The 27,278-nt window shown below is 34.6% G+C and overlaps 1 protein-coding gene across 1 annotated transcript in view; it reads left to right on the top strand.

The window, feature by feature from the left end:
* Nucleotides 1-27,278, top strand: part of LOC145672699 (uncharacterized) — a 104,032-nt gene that overhangs the window by 51,681 nt on the left and 25,073 nt on the right. Inside the window, exon 5 of the mRNA XM_081741868.1 lies at nucleotides 1,304-1,504. Coding sequence (XP_081597994.1) covers nucleotides 1,304-1,504 — 201 coding nt within the window. The remainder of the gene's footprint in view (nucleotides 1-1,303; nucleotides 1,505-27,278) is intronic.

The raw sequence follows: 27,278 nt of genomic DNA on the forward strand, positions 1-27,278 counted from the left end.
ACATTTTGAGTTACTAATTAAGAAAACTAGTCGTGGTGGTAATTTGAGCTCATTTACTTGATCCGAACAGTTCTTTCTTGGTAGCAATATAAACCTGGTTAGACACCCTTCAGGGTTTATGCCCGATACCCCCGATATGTACGATACCCAGATCAGTACGTTCATTATATATTCGTCAATTGGTCATCTAGACGAGTTGTTTGATAGGTCACACGGGTATAAAAACGTTTAACACATTTTGAGTTACTAATTAGGGAAAACTAGTCGTGGTGGTAATTTGAGCTCATTTACTTGATCCGAACAGTTCTTTCTTGGTAGCAATATAAACCTGATTAGACACCCTTCAGGGTTTATGCCCGATACCCCCGATATGTACGATACCCAGATCAGTACGTTCATTATATATTCGTCAATTGGTCATCTAGACGAGTTGTTTGATAGGTCACACGGGTATAAAAACGTTTAACACATTTTGAGTTACTAATTAGGGAAAACTAGTCGTGGTGGTAATCTGAGCTCATTTACTTGATCCGAACAGTTCTTTTTTAGTAGCAATATAAACCTTATTAGACACCCTTCAGGGTTTATGCCCTCTAGCCACGATAAGGCTCGGATAAAGAGAGGGAAGAGGGCTCCTTCTGGATGTTGTTTGCCGGAGCTTGGCTCTAGTTTTTGGCTATGTGTAATAGTCTTATAACTCACACGTCATGATGGTGTTGCGAGGACTTGGCCTTTGTTTTTAAGTTGGGAGGGCCACATTACTCACACTGTCTCGCGTGATAGTGGGGTTCACTAATATAGGATATTTATAGTGAAATAATAATTTTTATGAGTTTATTACCTTGATATAGGATATAATTGGGTAGTGCATATTATATTCTTAATCTACTATTCATGCGGAGTCCTTTGATATATAAGATATATAGATCAAGTTGTCCTTTATATTTCCAACCCTGAAGGGGTAGGGTCACTTCCGAGCTAAGAATTGAAACCTGTTTTGGAACTTGCTCGACAAACCCTTTTCAGGAAGTATATATAGCTTATCCCTAGATTGAAAGTTCAACTTTGAAGTCATCCTTAGTTAGAGAAAACAATGCCAGTAGACCAATTTTCTGAATTTTATTTTATCAATATTATGTAAACATATAATTATTAGTTTCAGATAAATTTTTCATGTATTTCTTTTTGTTTTTAATTTTAATTGACTTTCAGATTTTACGCAACAACTTACATATTAATACCCACTTGGAGGACACAATGGCTATCCGAAAATGTAATAATACCAAGTACATTATCTTTTCAGTGGAACCAGATATACGGTCAGCAAATATTGTGCCACTCCCTAACATCCCGCCTGTTCAATTCGTAACTACGGAACCTGCTCCGCTGAAGCCTTCGCCTGTTGCTCTGCCCTTAGATACTAACCCTGAAGTTATGAATGATTATGTTTTCCAATCGTCGCCAGTTCAATCGGATTATTTGGGCTATAACTACGTACAAAACAGTAAGTATCACTTAAATTTATTTTACAATTAAGAGAAAAATATAATGTAACCTATCTGCTAGGGTTCACTAACATTAGGTTTTTATTAAAGTAATCTAATCGTGAGAAAAATTACTATTTGCTTCTAATACAGTTAACGTAACAAAAACTTTTGACTAGACAGAACTAATTCTGTAAACATTTCTGAACACAGACAGAGGTGGTTCACAGGGATATGCGAGCAAGTAAGGTGGGTATTCACGAAGTCGGGCGATCCTTAATACGTTGACTAGTAGTGAAGATTTCATGTAGTTTGATCACATTTTATATATCTACAACCTTGTTAAAAAAAATATTGACCACCCGTTTTGGTTTGAAAGTTCATATTTTGCAAACCGTACGGAGGAAATACTAATATTTTAGCTCTAAATAAATATCTTAGTAGGCCAAAGAAAATGCACGTCTTTACATTTAGTTCAAACTAAAGTAAGGGTGCTGAGCTTTAAAAGGGGGGTGACTGGCCAGATTCTTTTTCAACAAGACTACTTATACAGTTAAGGAGGGATTACCTTTATTTTAGTACTTGAAAGTTGCTTGGTTTACTGCATGTGCCAAATAGTTTACCAGCAATTCATGATCTATTTAATTCTTTGTTTCATTTAGTAATTTAAAGTATATTGCACTGTTTATGTGGTAGAGACAGTAACAGTCCTGGATTTTAGCCATTCACCTAATTTCTTTTTCAAAATGTTACCAAATAGTCTTTGTATCTACAATGAGAATATCTCAAAATCTTCTTTATAACAAGTGAGGTGAAGAAAGGAAATGTTTTATATGGGAATCTTTTAGCTCATAGCAGCCTCCAACGCGTCTTGTAGCGACTTCAGCATACGAAACTTCGGTAACCTCCTTAGCTTATTGCACTCTCCATTGGTTCAGGTAGTGATTAGGAATCCTCTTAGTTCATAGCAACCTCCAGGAACTTTGGCAATGTATTACTCTTTCGTCCAGAGCGACATCAAGAGCAGGTGTAGGTTATGTGATCGGTAGTCAACTGATATTTCTGTTCTTTTCGGGTCCATTTTTATACGCTATTGCTGGGTAGCTCGTTGCACCTCGGTTCCCTGTGTCTTCATGATTATTTTATGTGCATTGTGAGCCGTACTGATGATTGTAAACAATAGCACATGTATGAATAACATGTGCTCGCACTGAAAGGTGGCGATCCTTACAATATAAATCATTACAACCAAAGTGCAAATTTAAATTTTATTTTTGTACTTTTTGAATAAACTCTTCCTAACTGGTTCATGAGAGTACAACTATAGTTAATAACATATTAAAATTTGTATGTAAATAAAGCAGTCAGAGGGCGTGTAAGTAAGAGGAAAATATCAATATAATTGACAAAATTGAAATCCTAGATTATGGAATACCTGAAAATCAGTTCACATAAAGTTAGTTTATGGGCAAAGTAATACTTCCTGTGTTTAGTACACAAGTGAAACCTTACATGATATTGTCTTTCGATAATGTCAATGAGGCTTTTTGAATAGCAATCTCGGAGAAAAATAATGTACGTATTTTTATGAAAGACATAAAAAATATATCAGAAACTGCAAGAAACATGAGTATACAGACAATATTTAAAGTGCTTCGTAACTGATACAAATTTAATTCTGAAGTTCAATAAATTTATAGCTTGACCTACCTATGTTAACCTTTAGATTCTCGGCAGGGATTTTAACAAAATGGTAGACTCTCACGTTGGGGGCTTTGGTGACCTCCTAATTATCACAGAGTCATGATTCATAAAGTGTTGGAAAGTTTATGGGCCACAGAATACAACAAAGTAACACTAGTGAAATTCCCGTCATATTAGCAGAAGAAAAAGAAGAAAGAAAAAATCATAGAAAATATGAAAAATTGAATTTGCGGGACCCTGGCAACCCTTGCAGCCACTCTACGCTGACAATATGACGCTAATGAATAGGCTAGACACTTGTGGCAATAACATGAATAAATGGTAGCCATTGCTACAATACAATGAAAAGATATTTATAATGAAATTCCTATAAAAAGGTCCTGTTTATTATTTTCGAAGGGCTGTTGCAGACCTTCGCGTTAGCGGCCCTAATTATTACAGAGTCATTGTTCATACACCGTTTGAAAACTTATAGACTACAGATTACAACAAGGTAACATTCGTGCAATTCCCGCCATATTCGTAGAAGAAGAAGAAACACAAAAATCATAAAAAATTTTAAAAAATGACTTTTCGAGGCCCTGGTAACCAAAGTTGATAAATTTGCTCTCTTTTTCCTCTACAAGCAACAGGCACATATGTGTTATTACCATGTAGGGAACTACTTCATTCCTTAACACACCAATTTTTATGGGTGTATCACAAAGGGAAGAGAAATGGGCCCCCAAAACCCGATGAAAAATTGAAAAAATCAACTTCATCCTCCCCCCTCGGCCGTGATATCCTCTACAAACAGAAAATTTATACCAGCGGGAAATTCATCCCTCGTTAATACATTGTTACCAAATCATCTTTCTAGCTTAATTAGGGGCTGAGCTACTGAGGTTTAAAGCCCCAATGCAGCGGTTGCAGTGCATGGGTGTTTAAAAGTTAAATTTCTTTGTTAAATACTTCGAACAACATATGACTTTTTCTTCTTAACCAGAAAGGGAATACAAAGCAGGATTATCGTATCATATCAATTGCTCATTTAATCTATTTACTTTGATTTGAAAGTACAAAAGCAAATACTAAATGGGGTTAACAAAGAAGTAATACATGTAAAACACTTTTTAATGGTAATAATATGTCTAATTTGAATTTATTCCAAGATAGATCAAACTGTATATATCAAACTGTATATATTTTATATGTTTGTTTTTATTACGTATCTTTGCTCGTAAATTTAATCAAATTTAGTCAAAGTGGAATTTTTGAATGTGCAAAGCGCTATGATGCTAAGAATTTATAGTTAAGATTTCCTAAAATATCAGGAAAAAATGAACGCATATTAATTATATATTACTGATTATATATATATAGGGTATTTCAAAACAACACGGACAACGTTTGGGATGTGATTCCTGACACCAAGATAAGACTAAAAGTATAGAATAACCTGGGTGCACGAATGCTTCCTTTCGGAGTTATAGGCTGTCGAAAACATGAAAAGAATGAACTTTAAAGGTCCATAGCTCCAAAGCTATGGGACCTACCAAAATAAGGGTCAAGACTTTACTTAGGAACTAATATGAGCGCAACCTAAAAATACATGTTTCAGAATCCTAAAGTATTCACGCAAAAAGTTTTAGAGAAGGAGCTTTTCTACGGGCATATAATTTGAAAAAGTACTCACAAAATACCTCCAAAAAAATTGTTTAATGCAGAATTCCAAAACATCAATATTTGGATAGGGCACATACTACCTAGGTAGTCCCTAAGTGAAATCTTGACACGATTACAGTAGATCCCATAGTTTTGGAGCTATGGACCTTTTAAAATTCATTTTTCTATGTTTTTCCGTAGGAAGCATTTGTGCACCCAGGTTGGTCTATACTTTTTGTCTTATCTTGCTGTCAGGAATCACCTCGCAAACATTATCGGTGTTGTTTTGAAACTCCCTGTATATGTATGTACAGTATGTATATGCATATATATGGATATATATACATATATATGTATATGTTTCTTAATTATTTATGTAAGGGATTATAATGAATTAACTTAATATATGGATTCGCATGGGAGCAAGTTGAGAGTGTTAATGCTATATCTTTCGAATAAATAAAGAACGTTATGAAGAATATGTTTTGTAACGTAAAAAGAACTTCCAAATCCTATGTTTTTAAAAACCCAAATTGATAAAACAAAACTTGCATTGCTTTCTTCAGTTATTAAATTTTATACTTTATCTTTAAATTTTGCGTCTTCAATGTCCTACAACTGTTTGAAAATGATTTCTTGTATCATAACATTAGAACCTTCGTTGAGAGTAATGAAATTGATGCTCCAAGACCCCACAATATAATTGAAAATATTTTGTAAGCTTTATCTAGTTAGTATCTTGCATTTTTTTTTTTTTTTTTTCAAAGATTTCAGGGCTAAAAGTATAGTTTGTGTATAGTAAATATCTGAAGCTTAATCTTCTCAATAATGGGTGTTCGTACATGAATTAGCTCTTTGATCACCTCCAACTTTGAGAGAGATTATAGCAACTCTCGCATGAACAATGATTCCTTCGATTCGTGTTGCTATTGCTAAAGGAAATCTCCGTTGAACTATAGTTAAAAGTACAAATTTGCTACATGACGTAAAAAGACAGTTTGTGCCTCTTGATCTAAAGTTGTTGTTTACTTCTGTTGTTGGTATTCGTTATGTAAATCTCTACAATAATAGCTTAGAACTATATATTCTGCTTGAATTTGTTATGAAAAATAAAATGAAATCCTTAATTTTTACGTTCCGCGATCATACCGCCTAAGCTAAGTAGAAGGTGATGGTAAGAAATTAATGAAATGGTGGAATGAAGAAAATGGGAGGAAATGAGAGAACCCCGAGAAAATCCACGCGCACAGTTCTTGTCCACCACAAAGTTCACTTGGCGCGAGCTGGGATCGAACTAAGGACCGCATGCACCAGAGGTGAACGCTCTACCACTGAGGAACGTGGACCCCTACAATTTGTTAAATTTTGTTATAGTTTGAATTGGTTTCTCGGACTTATTTTCGTATTATCGAGGGCATGAAACAGGGTGGCTTGATTTAAATCAGTCTGATTTAAATCACGATATAAATCAAGATTTAAATCACTTGATTTTTTAAATAAAAATCGTTGATTTAAATCGAATTCCGAAATAAATTAATTTAAAGTGAAAATAAGTAAAATCCCGTTTCTGTTCTTTTATTTCGATTATGGAAGTAAATAATCATAATACAATGAGACTCAAATGTACAGTATTATATGAAAACAAGTGTCATGCAGAAGAAGATTAGGGAAAATCCCGTTTTGAACAGGTAACGGAGCAATCCTGCTTTATTCTTTACGTAACATTGGGTTTGGGTTTTAAAATCGTTAACTATTCCAACGGGGAAATCACCATCGACATTTAAGATGAAAATTCTTTTTTGAGTGTGTCTGTTTGTTCCCAGATATTTAGAGGAGTCCTATTCCCTCTCCATTTTTTTTTTAATTTTATAAATTTAGGCGAAATTTATGTGCCGCAAGCTAGTTTTGAGTTTTTAAAAATAGGCCCCTGCCAAATATCAGTAACTTTTGTGATAAAAAGTGTCATTTTGATAAACGTTGCTGTATCTTTTCCTTAATTCTTAAACTTTTAAATTATATCACTTATTTTTAGGTGATAGGGCAGAGTCTTCATTATTAGGTTAAAAAAATACCAATAAGGCTTTTTACTTCGTTTTCTTCAAGACTGGAGGCATTTTAGAACACGTTACATATGCTTTCACGCCTTTCTGCGTTGAGGCATAGTGTGTGATGACGTCATAAATTTAAAAAGATATTTTTTGTTACGCGTATTATTATTTTTTGGCGGGCTACATTTTGCATTCAGAAGAATGAAATTTTGCACTCTCGTTCACCCCTTAATAATTTTCAGATGTTTTCAGATCTCTGCGTGGAAACAGCGGAGTCCAGAGGGGCAAAAAAATTTTTTTTTTTAAAAAAACGATATTTTTAACAAGAAAAATAGCTTTTTTCGTGATTTTTCCCGTCTCAGATGGAGACATACAAATAGTACCGTTTGAAAGGTTGTTCTATTCTGAAGAAAATGATGTACGTACTATGCTCCTAGGATAAATACGGATGTCTCACGAAACTGTTAGCTGAGATCCTGTTTTATGCGGGAATCTGGGGTATTTGGAGAATATTATTTTTCGCGGGCTTATTTTTGCACCTACAAGATTGAAATTTTGCACATTTACTCAGTGCACCCCTCAGTATTTTTCAGATTTGTTTCAGATCTCTGCCTTAAAACAGGGGGATGAGACCACAGAGATAAAAATTTTAAAAAAAAAATTTAACAGAAAATTCTTTTTTTTTTTTTTTTTTTTTCGTGATTTACCCGCCCCAGATACATGGAGACATTTGAAGGGAACCGTTTGAAAATTTGTTTTATTCTGAAGAGAATAATGTACAAATCATGATCCTACGATAAATAGGGATGTCTGAGGAAATTTTTATATTACATCCAGGTCATCTCGGGAATTGTGGGATATTCTTAGCTCATTGTTAAATAGTTTCCTCACCCTTACTACTCAAAATAGAAGCTTGAAATTTTGTACACACATTTAGTACACCCCTTAATATTTCCCAGTTGATTTTGAGATCTATGATAACACAGGGGCATCCAAAGGGGATCAATTTTTTTAAAGTAAAAAAAAAAATGCCGATTACTCTCAAAATTTCCCACTTCAGGTACATGATAGGGAAATGTGAATGTTACCGTTTCAAAAGCTGTTTCATTTTAAAGAGAGTGATGTATGTACCATGATCCTAGGATAAATAGGGATGATGCTGTAGCTGCTTGACTGAAAGTCTATAATTTACCTTTAAAAAAGCCATAATTTAAAAAAGTTAAGAAACATTATTTCGGATTGATATATGTTAACGATTGGGGATAATTCAAAATTCAACCCCAATACTTTCACTTAAATGCCATAATTAGCATTTAATACTAATTCCTAATGCTTTTCCTTCAGTTCGCGACTTGTATTATACGAGAAGAAAGACTTGATTTAAATCAAAAAAATCGATTTAAATAAAAAAAAAAAATCAACAAAAATGATTTTTTTTTAAAAAAATCATGATTTTTTTCCACCCTGGCATGAAACAATAACAGACTTACATTACGCCGTAATATTGAACATGCTGATGTCATTTTAAAGTTTCTTTTTTCATTATCAATATTGTACATTTTTTTGTTTATCCAACCATATAGATGTGTCCAAACATAGTATTAGGAAACTCAAAATCATTTCCAAAACCATATCTCAAATTGGAAAGAAGGCTTTAATTCATGTTATATTAGAACTAAGTTAAATTTGGACGATGACAACCCCGACAAGAGCTATGAATGAGTCATTAGCATTTCATCCAAAAGTGTTATTATTGACGTTATTTGATTAGCATTTTTCTTTTTCTTGTCTATGTCCAAAAGGATTATCCAAGAGCAATTTTTTTTCAATGAGTGTGAAACTTATGGACGTTGAAGAACTTAGAACATTTCATGTTCACGTAATATTCGCATCTCGATCAGGCAAAATAATTAAATAATAATAATAATAATAATAATAATAATAATAATAATAATAATAATAATAATAATAATAATAATAACAACAAGAAGAAGAAGAAGAAGAAGAAAACTGAATCAAATGATCCGCACTCTAAAACAACAAACAACGATTTATAAAAACAATTGTTACTCAAATTTATGGTTATCATTATTAATAATTGTCTATAGTATGATTAATTATAGTCTGGCTAATTTTCGGGTAGGAATTTTTTTGTCCACTAGCTTTCACGTCAAAAATGGCCTGAAACAAGGAGGTGCTTTGTCACCATTATTATTCAACTTTGTTCTGGAATACGCTATAAGGAAAATCAAAGATAGCAACCAGGGTCTAGAGTTGAACGGTATTCACCAGGTTATGGCATATGCTGATGATGTAAATTTAATAGGGGATGATAGGAGAACAATAGAAAGAAATGCAGAGATCTTATTAAACGCTTGCAGGGACATGGGTTTAGAAGTAAATGCAGAGAAAACTAAATACATGGAAGTGCGTCGGGACCGTAATACGGCAAATTATGGATGTGTAAAGACATTAAATAATACTTTTGATAAAGTGGATAGTTTCAAATATCTAGAACCAGTATTAACAGACGAAAATCATATTCACGAAGAAATTAAATGTCGACTAAAAGCAGGGAATTCGTGTTAATATTCGGTTCAAAATTTCTTGTTACGAATTCTGTCGAGAAATTTGAAGCTTAAAATTTATAAAGCTATAATTATGCCTGCTGTTCTGTATGGAGTTTCACTTTAAATGAAATATTTCTCTTTCAGCTGATAACTGCTCTTAAGGGTTATATCGCAGCTAGTGTTCAAAATTTCAACAAAGATATGAATTTACTTTTGTTTGGGATCTGAATATTTTTAAGTCATGTTTTGAAATTAATCAACCTTAGACGATGCAAAATCACGCTCGGGGATTCTATCATTCTACTGTGCTTACAGATTTCACTAATTCCTGAATTTTTATAGTTCCAAGCTTCCGACTCTTCCCTGGAGTCTTGGTTACGAAGGTGAAAAACAGGAAGAAAAGACATAGGAACATCAAGGAATAAGAAGGAACGAACTTACTAAGTGTGAGTTGAAAAAAAGAAAAAAAGTTGTCCAGTGCGTGAGAGGTCTCTAAATGAGGTGACGCGAACTAAAATATGGCGAAGTCAATTTGCGCGCCTTACAAATTCAAAAGCTCAAAATCTGGTGTCAGGTTTATCGAAACATTTACAAGAAACGCAATACAGGGCAGAAGATTCAAAAATTTTATTTCGAGCTAGAAATGAAGTAGAGAGACTGTTTTTGAGAATTTATGCATTCATTTAGAAACACCAAAATTAAATCTAGATAAGGGATGGTTACGTGACGAATGGGAAGCGGTAATTACAAAATTTTCACAACATTGGCATTGCAATGGAAATGTGATGATTTGTGTCCGATTGCCACTTCACCTACATCCTTTGATATACAATATACAACAGATTCACCTCAGACATCAGATTCATCTACCATAATTTGAGTGTCACTTTCCCCTTTCCCAGAATAAGTCTCAAATTTGCTCCCTTCCCAATGTTGAATACAACTCTGCTCTTCTGATCCTACACAGCATTGTTTTTGAATTTCATAAATATTTTGAACATCGCTTAAAAAGAGTCTTACCCGTCCCCCCCCCCTAAAGTTGAAGACAGATTTGCGCCGCTGTATATATATATATATTAACCTCTGTTATCCATAGGGGTATATTGTCGATGTCGAGTGTTTTTTGTTTTTACGTCTTCGTTATAGGACAAATAGGCTACCCTCGATGCTGCTGTGTCCATTAAATGAATCTCCCAATTCCGAAACGGGTCTTGTCCATTTACAGCAAATCCCAGAAAAATGTAGGTATTTTGTAGAACTCGGAATACTTCAGTGTTTCCATGTGAAAAACTTGAACATCCTCAAACATTTCCAGTTCTACAAAAAGCACCAATCCTACAGTTTTTTTTTTTTTTTCTGTTTTCTGGGATTTTCTGTAAATGAACAAGAGTCGTTTTGGAACTGGATGACTCAAATTAAAATAATTCGTTCAGTCATTGTTTCTACAGTGGTAGTAACTTATTTATAATGTTTGCCGTAGAATAGGGAACGAGAAGCACCTGTCCTCTGGTTACTGAAATTTCAAATCTTTTTTTTTTTATTATTTTTTCTCTATTCTATATTTATTTTGTGTATATACATATGTATATGTGTGTGAGAAGAAACACAAGTAAAATTATGAAAATACACACTTCAAAAAAATATAAATAAATAAAATGAATGAATAGAATTAAGCTTTCTCTTTACAAACATTTTCCATCATTATCAATGTAAGCCACTTCACGAGAAATTTTATAATGAAAATCAAAAGATATTCACCTTGCTCTTTTGTATCCTTTTATGAATTCTTTGAAAAATGGTGCTAAATGTCAAATATTTGCTAGTAGTTGTCAGCATTGTCAAGATATAAATGAGAAGAAAGAAGGACTTAATTACATGGTAAACAGAGAGAATGAAAATATTTATACAGATAATCACTAACTTCTTGAAGATTTACAGTATATGAATCTTAAATTATTGCATTTCTTTCTCTGTGAGTTATAGCCTCTGAAGTTTCCTATGATGCCATTTTAACTTTTGTCGAGAGTGCATACTCTGGAATTCAATTCTGATTCCTTCGTTCGAATGGAAAAGGTCTCATGTGCGTGTCTTTATATGAATTTTAATTACAACTTCTACTTTATTGATGTTATTTGCAGGCCCGTAGCCAGCCCAAAATTTAGGGGGGCCGGTAGACGTTAGGGGGCCCGACCCAATTATATTATACTTCATCACCATATTATAGTTCATTTGCAAGCCTACCGCAAAACTTTTAGGGGGCCAGCCAAAGTTTAGGGGGGGGGCCCTAGCTCCCCCGTGGATACGGGCCTGGTTATTTGTCACATTCTTCAGATACTTTGAAAGATCTGTTTTTGGGATATCAATATGCTCAGCACTACCAACATGTTCTTCCAGTCTAGTATGTATTTTTCTTTTCCTTGTACCTATATAAGTGTCTTGGAATCTACTTGAGACCTCACAGACATCTGTTAAATCAGCAGACTAGTGAAGGAACTTCTGTAGTCTTCCCATTGTTCTTTGGAGACATTGATACTGTGTTAAAGTTACGTTTCCTTTTAAAAATTCATGTACTTTGGTTCAAACCGACCCAAGAAGCAGAGACAACTTGCAAACCGCTTGTGTAAGCTTGCATTATAAGTCGATCAAGCTTGCATCCAGCTTGACCAGAAAGCGTTTAAGCATGCTGGAAGCTGGATTCCTGTACCAAAGTAGGATGGGGATAACCTTGCATTCAGTGTTCCATTCAAACCTGACGCAAGCGTTTTACGAGACAAGTCAAGTCAATAGCCAATGAACGGCCAGTGATGCTATGACGCTCTACGAAGGGTCTAAAGTATCGCTTGCAACTAAAATAAAATGCGGTTTGTAAGAAAGCATGCGTTGAAAGTGCAAGCGTAAAAAGCTAAAAGCCAACTAGTCGAAAGCTTTCTTGCTGCTTGGAGAATGAAATAAGGGATGTCTGTCTAATTCTTATCTTTTGTTAAATACTGCAATGCTTCAACCTGATGTAGCCATTTATACATATTGTCAATTCTATTTACAAATACTGTACCCGTATTTCTTCCCATGTTGAACAGACAGTTGATTTTACATATTGTCTAGTTATCACTGGAACATACAGTAGAATAGAAGCTTTGCTAGAGAAATTCTTCAAAACGTTGGCTTGTGTCTTATTTGACTGTGTCGAATTTGCATGCATATATTGGATGTCTTCTGTATCCTTACTCATTACTTTTCTCTGGAATTTGTTACTTTTCTAAACATGGTTAGATCCAGAAAATTTATACTGTTGTTTATTTTCCTTTCCCTCTGTTACTTTGATATGGTTACTATTTCTAAGTAAAACTCTTCCTTATAAGAATATAACCCATCACAAAGAATCCAATTGTTTTCTGTATATTTAACTACGGAAATATTATATTTTGATTATCAGAATAATGTGTCACTGTATTTGTTAAAGATAGGCATAAAAGGGTTTTTTTCTAGCAAATCCGAGTATGGCTTAGAAAGCGTGCGTTGAAAGTGCAACCCTAAAAAGCTAAAAGCCAACTAGCTGATATTTCGTGAGATTAGGTTAGGAATATTCCCAAATTTCTTCAATCAAAAGAAGCAGACATAATAGATTGAAACAACATATTTGTTATTCCCAACACAATAATCTCCCACTATGGTTAGTTGTCAAAGGATCTGAGAAATAATAAACATAACATCGATAAACTGAAAGTGATCAACAAAATTCATAGTTTATAGAGAGAGCAGCATATCAAGTATTTCTCGTTCTACCAAAGGATTCGCATGGACATTCCGAACGTAAGTTGGAATAAAATGCAGACTCTCACTATTGTTACCAACCACAGAGGAAGTACAAGGATTTATATACCGTGAAGTCTTATACCAATGCAAATATTTTCAGTATTTATTATTTCTAGAGGTCTGCGCGGATGCGGATATCGCGGATATCCGCATCAAAATGGGTATTTGCGGATATATATCTCTTTTCTGTGCGGATAGCGGATAAAGTTGCGGATAATATTTCCTACGTCTTTCTACCTAAAAAATGCTGTGAATTTTCTGATAATGGTGGAAAGCACATTAGAAAAGTTCGTTTTCAATTAAAAGTTTTAAAACCAGTTGAAAAATACTAAAATCAAAATACAAGTGTGTTTGAAGCTTGTGACTCAGTGACAGCAAAAGGACAAAAAATGACACGAGAGAGTTGTCCTTTTATTGCTGTTTTCAATATTTTTAGCAGCCGTTTTGTAGGTGAATGATATGTCTGACTTAAACAGAAAGAAACGACAGGCACCATCGCTACTCCTCAAGTACCACTATTTGCTGTAAAAAAAAAAAAAAAAAAAAAAAAAAAAAGAAAAAGAAAAAAAAAAAAGAAAAATAATTGCCGCCAAAGCCACTCTGATAAAGCTGAAAATTTTCAGACCATTTGTCTTGAAGAGGAAGAAATGTCTTCAAATAAAGTTTTTCTAGCCTGAGAGGTCAGGAACCAAAACCCTAATTTAAAACACCGCATCCCCTTCCATAAACTGAAAACTGGTCAGCAGAATTATCTTTACCTTTTGTGACAAACTGGAGAAGCGCGTAAGTCACCGAAATAGTGAACAAATCACATCATACGCTCATCTTTTTCTCTCCCTCTCTCTTAAAAAAAAGAAAAGAAAAATCTTCTTCACTGTTTCCTTTGAAGTACAGCAGATACTGAATGCACATTTGCGACCCCACAGAATTCTGTTTTCGGAGAGGTGCACGAACCTCAATGAACATTCCGAGGTATTGGAGTTTTATAACAGCAATTGTTTCTCTCTCTCTCTCTCTCTCTCTCTCTCTTTCTTCTTGTGTGTATATGTGTATGTATGTATGTTCTGGGCCTCTGGTAAAGAAAGAAAGAACAACCAATGCGTTGTTTCTCTTACCCTAAATGTGTCCAACAATGAGTGGGTGGTGGGGCTGCAAAGAAAAGCAGTAAATTCTAAACTTCCGCTATTGCCTCTTCCCGAAATTAAGGTATAGACTTCCTATTTGTATTCGAAGTTATTTTCACTTCTAGTTTCAGTAAGAGCGTGGTCGTGAAAGCTTGAGTTGATTTTGAGTTTAACGTCGCATTTAGCAGCGAGGCTATATGAGACGCGGACCTACTGATTAACGTGGAATCCGTATCACATGAGCTCCCGCCGGGAATTGAACCCGGGTCTCCCACGCCAAAGGAGCGTACGCTAACCGCTTAGCCACGAAGGAGCTTGGTCGTGAAAGAATGCATTGTATTGCGTTGTTAGTTTCGTCACATTTTTTTTTTTTTTTTTTAATTTAGTGCAATTACTGGTGCTAGTGTCAGTTCGGGATATTTGGATGTGTTCGCGGTCCTGTGATTAATTTTTATTTCTTAATAACGAATATTTCTATTTCGCCTTTGTGTTTAGAACAAATGCCCCCTTTTTATATGAGTAATGATGAAGTTTAAAAACTTAGTGACGTGCTCTAAAATTAGTCGATTGAGGGGATATTACCTACATGGCATTATTTTGGTCCGATATTTGCATTTGAAGATCTTGGGTAAGTACATAAGTCGTTCATTAATTTCTAATTTGTATCTGCACGGTTTATATTGCATTTTATTTATCGTAGTTGGTATTTGATCACGAGGAAACATATAATATTTTGTTCGTTTGATTCAGAAAACTACGTGTATTATAGAATATGTAAGTTGTATATATTTGCTACCTCATTATTTGCGGATGCGGGTGCGGATAGAGATGTTGCGGATGCGGGTGCGGATGCGGATAGAGATGCTGCGAATGCGGTACGGATGAGGATGCGATATTTTGTATCCGCGCAGACCTCTAATTATTTCATATTACTCCCCATACATCCATTACCCACTAAAACCTTTCTTCTCTATGTCCTGACAATGTTGAGAGTTATTAGCTGAAATTAAACATTTAACATAATTCTTTAAAAAAATATATAAAAGGATGCAGAATAGCAAGAAAAATATCTTTCGAGTATACAGAAGCTGATGCGTTTCCATCCGAACAACTTGCAAACAATATCTCTCAAATTGAGACAACAGCACCTGCGAGAGCAGGGCTGGATTAAGGGAGGCGCTTAGGGTGGCTCTAGCCCTAGGTCTCCAGGTGGACATGGGCCTCCACTCTGATCAAAATCTCAATTGACTATCTAGAAAGAATCATGAAGACATAAGCATTATCATAAAATAAAATATGACCAAAAATATGAAATATATTCCCTTAACTTTCCTCCTGTATTTTCACAGAAATGTATTAGGCGAAGTTAACAGGGGCCACATATTTTTTCTAGCCCCGGCCTCAAGATGGGTTAATTCAGCCCTGTATGAGAGAGTAACAAAACTGTACACATACATGTATTAATCTCTCAGCCGTTTTGTAGTAGGATAAAGTTGTTATAGTAGGCAAATTAAAGCTAAAAAATATGTTTTGAGAAAGATGCATCATGACTTTTTCTATACAAAATTTAGCATTTCTCGCGTAATAGAACGTGTCAAAACAATGATTTTGTCATAGGACAGGCCACTATTAGCATCATAACTGAACAGTGTGTACATCAGACTCCTCCATACTTTATATCTAAACAAAAATGCATCTAAAAAGTGCATAAGATAAAACTCTCAAGATGTGTGAAGAAGAAAAAAAAAACTTCCGGAATATAGCAGCTTGTAAGAACCCATTACTACACCGTTTAGTCGGGCAGATTGGGGGGGGGGGCGTACCATGTGGTATAAAGTTTTTCTCTTTGCTTTTTATTATAAAATAGAATGTCCTTTTGCAGATTCCGATTGATGCTACCTTGGCATCCATTTTCAATATTACGTCATATATGATGTCACTGTTTCCCACCTCTAATTTACTTAGTAAACGCTTACGGATGAGTTAAAATCTCTATAACACAGCAAGCATACACAGTAAAACGACAATGTTTGGCAAAATACATGTAGTCAGACCTTTACACAAGTTGGAACGTTTGAGCACCTTCGTAGTTAAGCGGTTAGTGTATGCGCCTTCGGCGTGGAAGCGCCGGGTTCGGTTTCCGGCAGGAGCTCATGTGGTTCGGATTTCACGTTAATCAATAGGTTCATGTCACACATAGTGTCGCTGCTGCTAAACGGGACGTTAAACTCAGTCAACTCAACTCAATTTCTAGCATTTTGGTGACCATTCCTCGTATGGGAACAATATAATGACGTCACAATTTTGGAAAAATATTCATTTAAAAAAAATGCACTTTAATAATTTGCTGCGAACAAACTATTTAAACAAATTGGACCAAACTAAAGGAAATGGCAAATAAAAATATATCCTGAAACACTACAGTAGATAAAACTTTTAGAAGGGCTTCTAGCAGTAAGCTTTATGTTTTTTCAAACTCCCTTGCTTTTTGCCTTTGTAATAACTAAAAAATAAGAACTGTACAAACACAGAAATTGTAATTTCCGTCCAGTTTATTTTTTTACAAACGCGGGGGATAGAATATTAAATATGATATACAAACAAATTTAAACAAACATTTTAGCTTTTCAGGGTCCATATACTCAGAATCACTATCGTTATCATCACTATCACATTCTGAAGATGAACCTTCATTTTCACTTCCAATTTTCTGAACCATGGTAAATCCGTTCAAACCCTTCTCAGATGCACCACATTTACAATAGGTAGTGCATGACAGTTTTCCATTTTTACAACTATAGTTTCTGGATTACAGTTGACACAACTGCAAGCTAAAGATCCTTGGTGGCTCAGTGGTAGAGCGTTCACCTCTGGAGCTAGGGGTCTTGGGTTCGATCCCAGCCCCTTCCAAGTGAACTCTGTGGTGGACAAATACCGTGTGCGTGGGTTTCATCGGGGTTCTCCTGTTTCCTCCACTTTCTTCATTCCACCATTTCATTCATCTCTCATCATCACCGTCTCCTTTAGCCTAGCCGGCATAACCGTAGGACGTAAAATTCAATAATTTCATTTCATTTCAACTCCAAGCAACGATTTCGATTAGTTCAGGTGAACCTATGCTGTCAAAGCCCATAATCGGGCAAGAAGTATTTTCACGTAAGTTACATCCCAGGCCAAATTTACATCTGGCGGACTTTGTTTGTGTGCTTCTTTCCAGAATGCGGTTTGCAGGTGGGCTCATTTTAAATATTCATTCAAAGATATGTCCGTCGAGGTAAAGTTTTCAAATTGGGGAAATATCTTTCTTCGATACGAGTAAGTAATATCGTAGTTGGTTCATTGGAATGACTTTTTTTGAATCTATACAAAAGAAGAAACAATTGTCTACCTGTATGAATTAGATCACCTTCATCAGCGTCGGTTTCGGTACAAACCAAAGTTTCGTTTCCATGGATTTTCATGGTCAATATATCGTCTCCAAAGAACTCAATTATATATTTAATCATTCTGAAACGAGTAGTTCGGAATACATAAGGTGCACTATTATTGTATAATTCACACAGTTCAATTGAAGTCCACATGTAAGTTGGGTCGTTTAGCATCTTTTCGACGACAAACAATAAAGCTGAATTCGTGGTCTGAGAAAACGTTCTCCCTTGCTTATTAGCATTTTCTATGTTTCGTTTCCTTAGAAAAGCACATCAACAATTCACCTGCTATACTGTATCTAATGCGTATAAATCAGCTGTAGCTCCTTGCAGCCTTATCCATACTTCTACAACCTCACCTCGTTCATCGCAAATCCTTAGTAGCTCCTTTTTCAGTTATTTCTCTGTGGGAGTAATTGTTGAATGAAATTGATAATAAGGAAGCCATTTCTGTGGATGTTTAGGAGCACGTTCTGCACACTCTTCCCCGCAAAACACACACTGTTTCTAAAACTGGAAGAATGACATTGATGGCCTTCTTTTACATTGTATAGGCTGTGAATTCTTTTATAATTTGTCGAGATTTGCTATCTTTGAGCACGTGTAATGTGATGCTTAAACGTGTATGTAGATACACAGGTTCCATGGCATCTGATTGAAGAATTAGGATCATTTTGAGGAAGACTTCTAATCTAGAATGGTCATCTTGCCTAAGTTTACTTGCATCAATAATAGAGAGAATTTTCTGTTGTCCAGCAGTTACCTATTGTTCGTCCTTCCCAAATCAAAAAAGCAACTAGATCCCATCACTTACATGTAAAATAAAGTTAGAAAAACTATTTAAAAACTACACATAGCTTACATATTTAAAAATATCTCAATGGCTGCAGAGGTATTTACATGTTGTAAGGAAATAAATCAAGACATATTAATTTCCCTGATATTCTAGCAGTCGATATAAGTTTCAGGAGATTATGTTTGCCGTACCTATCGATCTCCTCTTCCTGAAAGAGAATCGGGAGATAAAATTAAGAATTGCAAATCATTAAAACAAACGGTACATAAATATTACTTTCTCCAGTGAAATTGTCATTAGTGATGGCACACTGAAAATAGCACAAGGCTGGCAGGATGGCTTCATTCGGAATATGAAACAAAACATTCCAATCCATAGAAGGAAAAAGAACACTGTACACATTAGCGTAACATAAACATCTTTATCCTACTTTTTTATCTTAATACAAGTTATACTGTAATGTTTTCATGAGAAAGAATTATTTATTTTATATTTTCCTTTGCCATTTCCTTTAGTTTGGTCCAATTTGTTTAAATACTTTGTTTATAGCAAATTATTAAAGCCCATTTTTTAACCGAATATTTTTCGAAAGTTGTGACGTCAGTATATTGTTCCCATACTAGGAATGGTCACCAAAATGTTAAAAATTGAGTTGAGTTGACTGAGTTTAACATCCCGTTCAGCACCAGCGACACTATGTGTGACATGGACCTACTGATTAACGTGGAATCCGAACTACATGAGCTTCTGTCTTGAATCGAAACCGGGTTTCCCACACCAAAGGCGCATACGCTAATCGCTTAGCTACAAAGAAGCTCAAACTTTCGAACTTGTGTAAAGGTCTGACTATATGTATCTTGCCAAATATTGTCTTTTTAGTGTGTACGGTTGATGTGTTACAGACATTTTAACTCATCCGTAAGCGTTTACTACGTAAATTAGAGGTGTGAAACAGTGACGTCATATATGACGTAATATTAAAAATTGACCAAGTATGCCAAGGTGGCATCAATCAGAATTCGAAAGAGAACATTCCATTCCATAATAAAATGCAAAGAAAAAACTTTATACCATGTGTACGGTATAGCGAATTTTTCCATTGCTATCTTCTCGACTTTTTTTTTTTTTTTTTTGCCTAAATATGTTGCTCAATTAACAGAGAATCGTGCAATTAATCAGAAATGGAGGTTACAAACTGTCTGCCAGGCCAGAGTATATCCTTTAACATTAGTGCATTTCGCGGAGCGAAAGAGCAAAAGGAAAAGGCTGTACGAATGTCATTTGGTTTGTGAGGCTGGAAATTTGTTGTGACAATGGACAAAGCATGAACCTACCTAAGTGATTGTGGAAAAATTCGAGATATGACTTATAGAGGTGTTCATAGAAAGGATCGATGTGATTTATGCATCAAGGCAAAAAGAGTTTTGTAAAAGGTTTTATTGGTTGATAATGGCTTTTTCTACAGACGAAATATTAAGATTCTTAAAATAAAAAATTAAAAAAAAAAATAGTCAAAATCGATGCTGTTTATTACCAAAAATATGCCCTACTTAGAGTTTGCAGAGACCAAACAGCGGTATTCTATGGTGATGACACCAATTGTGTGAAACTGTACGAAGAAAGAAAACTTCAAATCAAACTACCAAAACATAACTCTCCTTCTACCGATGCATAGCAACTGCAACCAGTATGCATGTTTCTTCTTTTAAGAACATTCCCGTCAAGAGTTCAAACGCTATTCCCATGGACTATATTTTCGAACATTTTTAAACAGAGCATGTCGTCACTTCGGATTCGCACGGTAAACAGTCTGTTGAAAACCTGCAATCAGAAATGTAACAATATACTCCTGGAACAGCTGCATGAAAGTCTGCTGCAGTGAAATCGTATAATCGTTCATACCATTAGCCACCATGTCGAGCATGCTCAATAGTGGCTTAGAGGAATATCTTAAGTAAGCAACAATTTCAATCTTTTTCGGAATGAAAACGACTTAGCTTCTGTATTTATATTTTTAATTAGAGTTTTGAATTTGAAAGATGCACATCGACAAATTTTAAAAGATATATTATTCTACAGGCGACATAATGCATGACCATCCGAGTTATGAATGTAAGTAAAGAAAATATTTTTTTATTAATACTTCCTTTCTAATCTAGATATTATACACTATAAAATCCTAATCAATAGATCATTGAATATAACTATCATAACTTATGTATTTTTAACGTTGTTCCTTAGTAGTAGTTAATTCTCCATTACAACCTAATATTACATTAAACTGTTACTACTACTAATTTCTAAAATAATTTCTCACTTTTCTATTACTGCAAATCTTAAAATTTCATTTGCCTATTTGAAATTACAGTAAGGAAAATTTTAATAATGGTATTGATAACATTATTCTATATCTCAATTACTAAAACTTATATACCCCTTCAATTGCCTATTTACAATTACAGTAAAGAAATGAAAAAGAATATTGATAACATTATTCCATACCTCAGTTAATGAAACTTATACATCCCTTCAATTGCCTACTTAAAATTACAGTAAAGAAATGAAAAAAGTGTATCGATAACATTATTCAATATCTTAATTAATGAAACTTATATACCCCTTCAATTTCCTATTAAAAATTACAATAAAGAAATGAAAAAAAAAAGTGTATTGGTAATATTATTCTGTACTTGAATTAATGAAATTTTTATACCCCTTCAATTGCCTATTTAAAATTGCAGCAAAGAAATTAAAAATTTGTATTGTTAACATTACTATATACCTCATTAATGAAACGTATATACCCCTTCAATTACCTATTTAAAATTACAATAAAGAGATGAAAAAAGTTTATTGGTAACATTGTTCTATATCTCAGTTAGTGAAATTTATATACCCCTTCAATTTCCTATTTAAAATTACAGTAAGGAAATGAGTAAAGTGTATTGGCAACATTATTCTATAACTCAATTAATGAAACTTACATAACCCTTCAATTGCCTAGTTAAAATTGCAGCAAAGAAATGAAAAATGTATTGATAACATTATTCTATTCCTCAATTAATGAAACTTATATACGCCTTCAATTATGGATATATAATGAAACGTATATATCCATTGCTTACCAAACCAAACTACTTGCATAAACAGCCCATTTGAAGGCCAGAGCCACTCCAACGCCATCTGTCAGTGACTGACTGAACTACATCCAGCCTTAGCGACTAGCACGTGGTAAGCGCGCCTTGCCACTAACCGGCTATTGGGAGCTTTCTCGACCTAGTGACAGTCACATGTTTCATTCGCGTGACTCCCCAGCTTTCCTCACCACGCTGGGTGGACATCGAAATTTGGAAGCACCGGCAGGGAATCCAACCCGGGACCACATGAACTTGAGTTCAACGTTGTAATTACTATACTACGGTGTTCCCATATTAATCAGTTACATCACTTAACCCATTACTGCCCCTTGGCTACTTAAGTTGCCACGGCAATTTTTCGTTATAGTTCAGAAATTCATGGATTGACGTTGCAGGTTGTAACCATGAAGTTACTTTGGAGTCTGTTTCGTCATAGCATCGTTGCATTTTCTTTCTATGATATATTGACGTAAGGTTAGCATTGTTTTTGGCTACAATGTCGTTTTGAGGAGAAAGACTCAACTGGATTGATTTCAAAGACTCCAGAAGGAAGGATTGAAGGTCTGTAAAGGAAGGATTAACTCGATTTTAATAGTTATGTTTTCGCAGTGTATTTTCTCCCTCAAAATTGTAACTTTCCAAAATGTTCCCTTTTTTGAATATGTATGTGCTATTTGGCAACTTAAGTTGCCGGCCTAAAACACAAGAAAAAAATAAATATTTTTCAAAAATATTCTAATGTCTATTTTAGAGTACTATTAAGACCAAATAGGCGAAAAGAAACTTTTCAAAATACCACTGGGCAATTCTGGGCACTAATGGGTTAATTATCAAGGACACAGGGGAAAGTTACAAGCTAGATAGTACACGGGAACGTGTGCTAGTAGTAGCGAAAAGCATTCAAATGATAACACCAACTTGTAAATTATTCATTGTATTTTTGGAAAATTCAAGATTACTAATAAAAGTCCAACTGACCAAATCAGCATATATATTTTTAAAGAACATATATGTATCACGGTTTCGGCTGTGTAACGTAGTCTTTCTCAGACACATTATGACAGAAATATCCGAATTTTGACAGCTTAAATACAATCTAAATGCAATACACGCCCACTTTCTCTTTGCAAAACGTGAACTTTTAATTGGTTCTCAAAAGTAAAATTTAAGCTGTCAGAAATTGGATATTTCTTTCATAATATGTTTGAGGAAGGCTATGTTACATACCCGAAACTCCTAAAATATATATATTGCTTTGGTTAGTTGCAATTTTATTAATAATAATACCAAATATTTAATTTACAACGTACAAAAAATATATTTAGTCTCCAAGGGCATGCCCATGTAGGTCACCAGTTGAATTTGCAGCATTCCCTAATTTCGTTTATCCTCAGTATGTTTTCCAAATAACTATTGCATTTAGATTATGGCAAATTAACCTGACACTCCCATATTTCTTGACAATGTAATAAAGTACTATTACATCTTCGAAAATTTTTCAGAATAACCGAGTTTCTATCTACTGAAATAATTGTTTTACCAAACTTCTACTTCTCCTTTTCGATTATTGTGACACTACGCATAGTGTACTGCATTCCTTTGATATAGATTTCTCTAGAAAGTACAAAACCTTTAAGGGTCAAACCAGGAATGCACGGATGTAGGTCAAACTATGTACGCTAGAAGAAAGTGTATAATAGATAGTAGTTACCCTAGTATGTATGTTGTGGGTCATACCGAAATGTGATACAAAAACTTCAAAATCATATAGTATTCGCCATAATAACGCCAATGATCACCAGAGTGGATAAAGAAGTAACTGTTTAAAGACATAGGACTAACAGGTAGAATGACATACATGTGTTCCACATGGCGTTTGCGAACACAGGTTGAATTTTTCCGCTCAGCTGTAGGTCAACAGATAGATACACAGGCATCACCATATTCGAATCCAAAACGAGTCTTATCGCTTACTATTGTTGCTCTCTATTCTTATCGCTGCATCCTGTCCCGTCACCAACAAAGACGTCTTCAGCAATAAGCAGATGTCACAAATTATTGTTCGAAATTAATGTGCTAACATGAGTCTCCTAATAAAAATGTAAATTGCTTCTAGGTTCTCGAATGTATGTAGTTTAAATTGTATACTAATAATTTTTCCTTTAGCTGCAATCACTCTTAAACAGGTATCTACTACGTATTAATGCTCCATGATGATATTTAGAGTTAAATCGTGTCTTTAATTACTCAAATAGTAATAAATATATTCCAATACTAATTCATTTCAGACCATAATTAAATCAACAATATATATGATTAATCGTTTTTTTCTATTCTAAGAAGGTACAATTTGCAAGTTGCGTTACTTGAAGCGTTACGTCCTCTTAACTTTTTAACCTCTCTACTAACAAAAAAGTGCATTACTTTTGTTTTCTTTTCCTTTATTATTTTTAAAAAAACTTTTAAAAAGATTTCATTCCCTATCTATTAGGCGTCTACTAATTTTTAATTCTATTGTTTTTTTTTCAAACTGTTTTTCTCTATATAACTCCTGTCACTACTCCATGTTCCTCTTGAACCTTCGATGCTTCCAAGCCTCCACTTATTTATTTTCTTTCTACTAGATGGCCTTATATTCATACTCTTTCTTAAGATTTGTCACAACTCACGGTGTTTACAAATAGCTTGAGTGGAAACCTAAAAACGCTTTCATGAGTGGCGTCCGAAGAAAATTTTCTAGGGGAGAGCATGTCCATGGTTTCTATACAACGTTTGGTATTTCTGGTATTTAATATACGTGGTTTGCTATATTACTTGTACATTTTCGTAAGCCAGGGAAGCGGGCTCCCCCCTCCCCCTTCGGGCGCCTGCCTTTCATCAACTGAACTTAACATACCTAGACAGACTCTCTCGTAGCTAATCATTCAGAACACGTAACTTTCTAGTAAAACACCTATTGCCTTGTAACAATTTCCAATTAAATTTTCATCACATCATCATCCTCCCTTGAACGTTTTGTGATTTGAATATTCTTCTATTCTCTATTTCTTCCTGTAATTCTCTTTAACTGCTTGCAGTTATTTTTAATTTTGTTTCTGAAATATATTGGTATCTCTTTTGCCTAGGGTTCCAGGTTCTATCCCCGGCCAAGTAAGTTTGTCGTGGACAACATCGTGTCCGTGAGTTTTCTTGGGGTTCTCAAGTTTTCTCTTACATTTTCATTCTACCATTTCTTACATCATCATTCACTTAATAATTCACTTGCCTAAATCATCCGCCTCCCTTAGTCTAAAGGGTATAATCATTGGACGTCAAAGTGAAAGTTGTAATTTAATTTACAAATTTCTTCATCATCTCGTCCAGGTTCTTCAGCTTATAAGCACATTGCCTCCTCCTTCCATAATGCATCTTCTAGTCCAGATTAACTTGTTCTACTGCTCGTAACTATCCTGAAAAGCCATTTCAAACATCAATTTCTAAAATATGTTTTCTTTCTATCTCTAGTCTTCTTGTCTTTCTCATGTAATAGTGCAGGAGTAATTGCACTATTCAGCGTATTAATTAGTTCCAATCTATTCAATATAACAGCTGAAATGTCATTCGACTCATTTTCACTTTTCCAAGACTCTTGGCTCAATCTCTTTGCATTTTGTTTACGTTACTGGTTCTACTCTTCCTTTATAAGTACTCTCACATTATTTCTTTGAAGAAATCCTTTGCTAAGCACTAGACACTATATTCTGTAGTTTCATTTGATTCTTCCTGGAAATCATTTCTGAGCTTTCTCAGCTATTGTGCATAATCTCAATGCTTTTCCTCCAATTCTTTTTCACAGTTGGATTTGATGCCTTTGTAGTTATAATTCCTTTGGATGCAGCCGTAAATCTCAATTTGAATTTCGAATTTTCGAACTTTTAAACTTTGCAGTACATACACAAACATAATTGTCCCATGGAAAGTAAGCTAATCATCATACAGAAACATAATGTTCAGCTAATAATTCGCTGAATATTGGTTGAACTGACGGAAATTACAACAATTTTTACACTTCTTCCAAGTGCGATTTGTCAGATATTTGTCAGACTTAAACTGTATTCTGTATCTCTAAGACCACACACCCTATTCTCTGAAACTCCTGAAACGTGAACAAATAAATTGCTTTCTTGAAAGATATTCTAAGTCGTGCTTTATGGTACCGGTATGAAATGTAGAATCGTAATTTGAATAATGCGCCATTTGTTAAAAATAAGAATTGCTACCAGGTTCTTTATCTCTTCGAATTTTCCTTATCTAAAAAACACACATAAACTGTTGTGTCTTTATATACCGTAATGTAAGGCTTTCAATACTGGAATGATACCAACTCAACTTGATATTGTTCACCTTTATTACTAGATGACAGATGTGACTCTATATGCACATACTCTTACTTAATATCCAAGATAACTCATTACCTTTACAAATAACTGTAAGGGATATCTGAATATTCTCTCGTTAACTAAATTTCAGGTCGCGTTCCTCTAAACATTTTTGGATATGTTCTTCATGTATAACACACCTACACAGACTCTTTCATAAAAATTTTCTATTGAGAGTATGTGACTTTCTAGTCAAACATCTATTGCCACATAATAATTTCCTATCAACGTTTTATCACAACATCTCCCTCTAATAATGGTTTATCCAGGCAGTAATCGTGCGTTCGCAAAGCAACTACCGTAGCTCAAATTGCACAGTTGATTCTGTCAATTAGTCACTTACTGTTCTGTCGAGTCACTCCCCTTCCACGTGCATTTCGTCCTTGTGAAAATCCTCAGCTTCTCTCAGCTACACCAACAATAGACACTGACCCCCGTCACAGCCCACACAAGTAGCAATCCTAAGTGCTTTCTTTCAGCCTTTCTATACAGGCGCGGTCCATGTCACTTAATAACGCAATACATATTCGTTTTCATTGCAAACATGAGTCGTGAACCAACGCATAGAATATTCGTATACGGAGCTCCACTCAACGTGTTAATCCATGATGTATACAATATGTTATCAATGGCATGCATTCTTTCCAATACTCCTAGAAGTTTTCTTAATATTTTGATATTTTCTTACATGATCTAAGCACATCATTTCATTAATAACAACCCAGAACCTTATCAGGAGGTACAACAATAAATAAGCTAAAGTAAGCAAGAAACAATTTGAAAACAGAGAGAAGATCAAGTACATATTTAGTCCCAATCTGTCGCTCATTGAAACATCAATGAAAAAGAGCTAGAATGGGAAATGTTTTGTTTTCGACATCCATTTTTTTAAAAATCAAATACCCCAATTTGATTTTCAAAATTAATATTTAACGCCATAAAACTTACTCGTGTATATTCATTGAGAAATTTCAGCCAATGTTATGTCATACAACATGTTCAACATGAATCATCACATAGATTAACAAGAATTTTAGAGACGATCCAAAAAATTGATCAAAACATTGAGATCTTGGTCACAAATTATAAGAATGATCCAAAAGATTGCGATC

Source organism: Thermobia domestica, chromosome 16, assembly GCF_964235325.1.
Source record: "Thermobia domestica chromosome 16, izTheDome1.hap1.1, whole genome shotgun sequence".
Lineage (NCBI taxonomy): Eukaryota > Metazoa > Arthropoda > Insecta > Zygentoma > Lepismatidae > Thermobia > Thermobia domestica.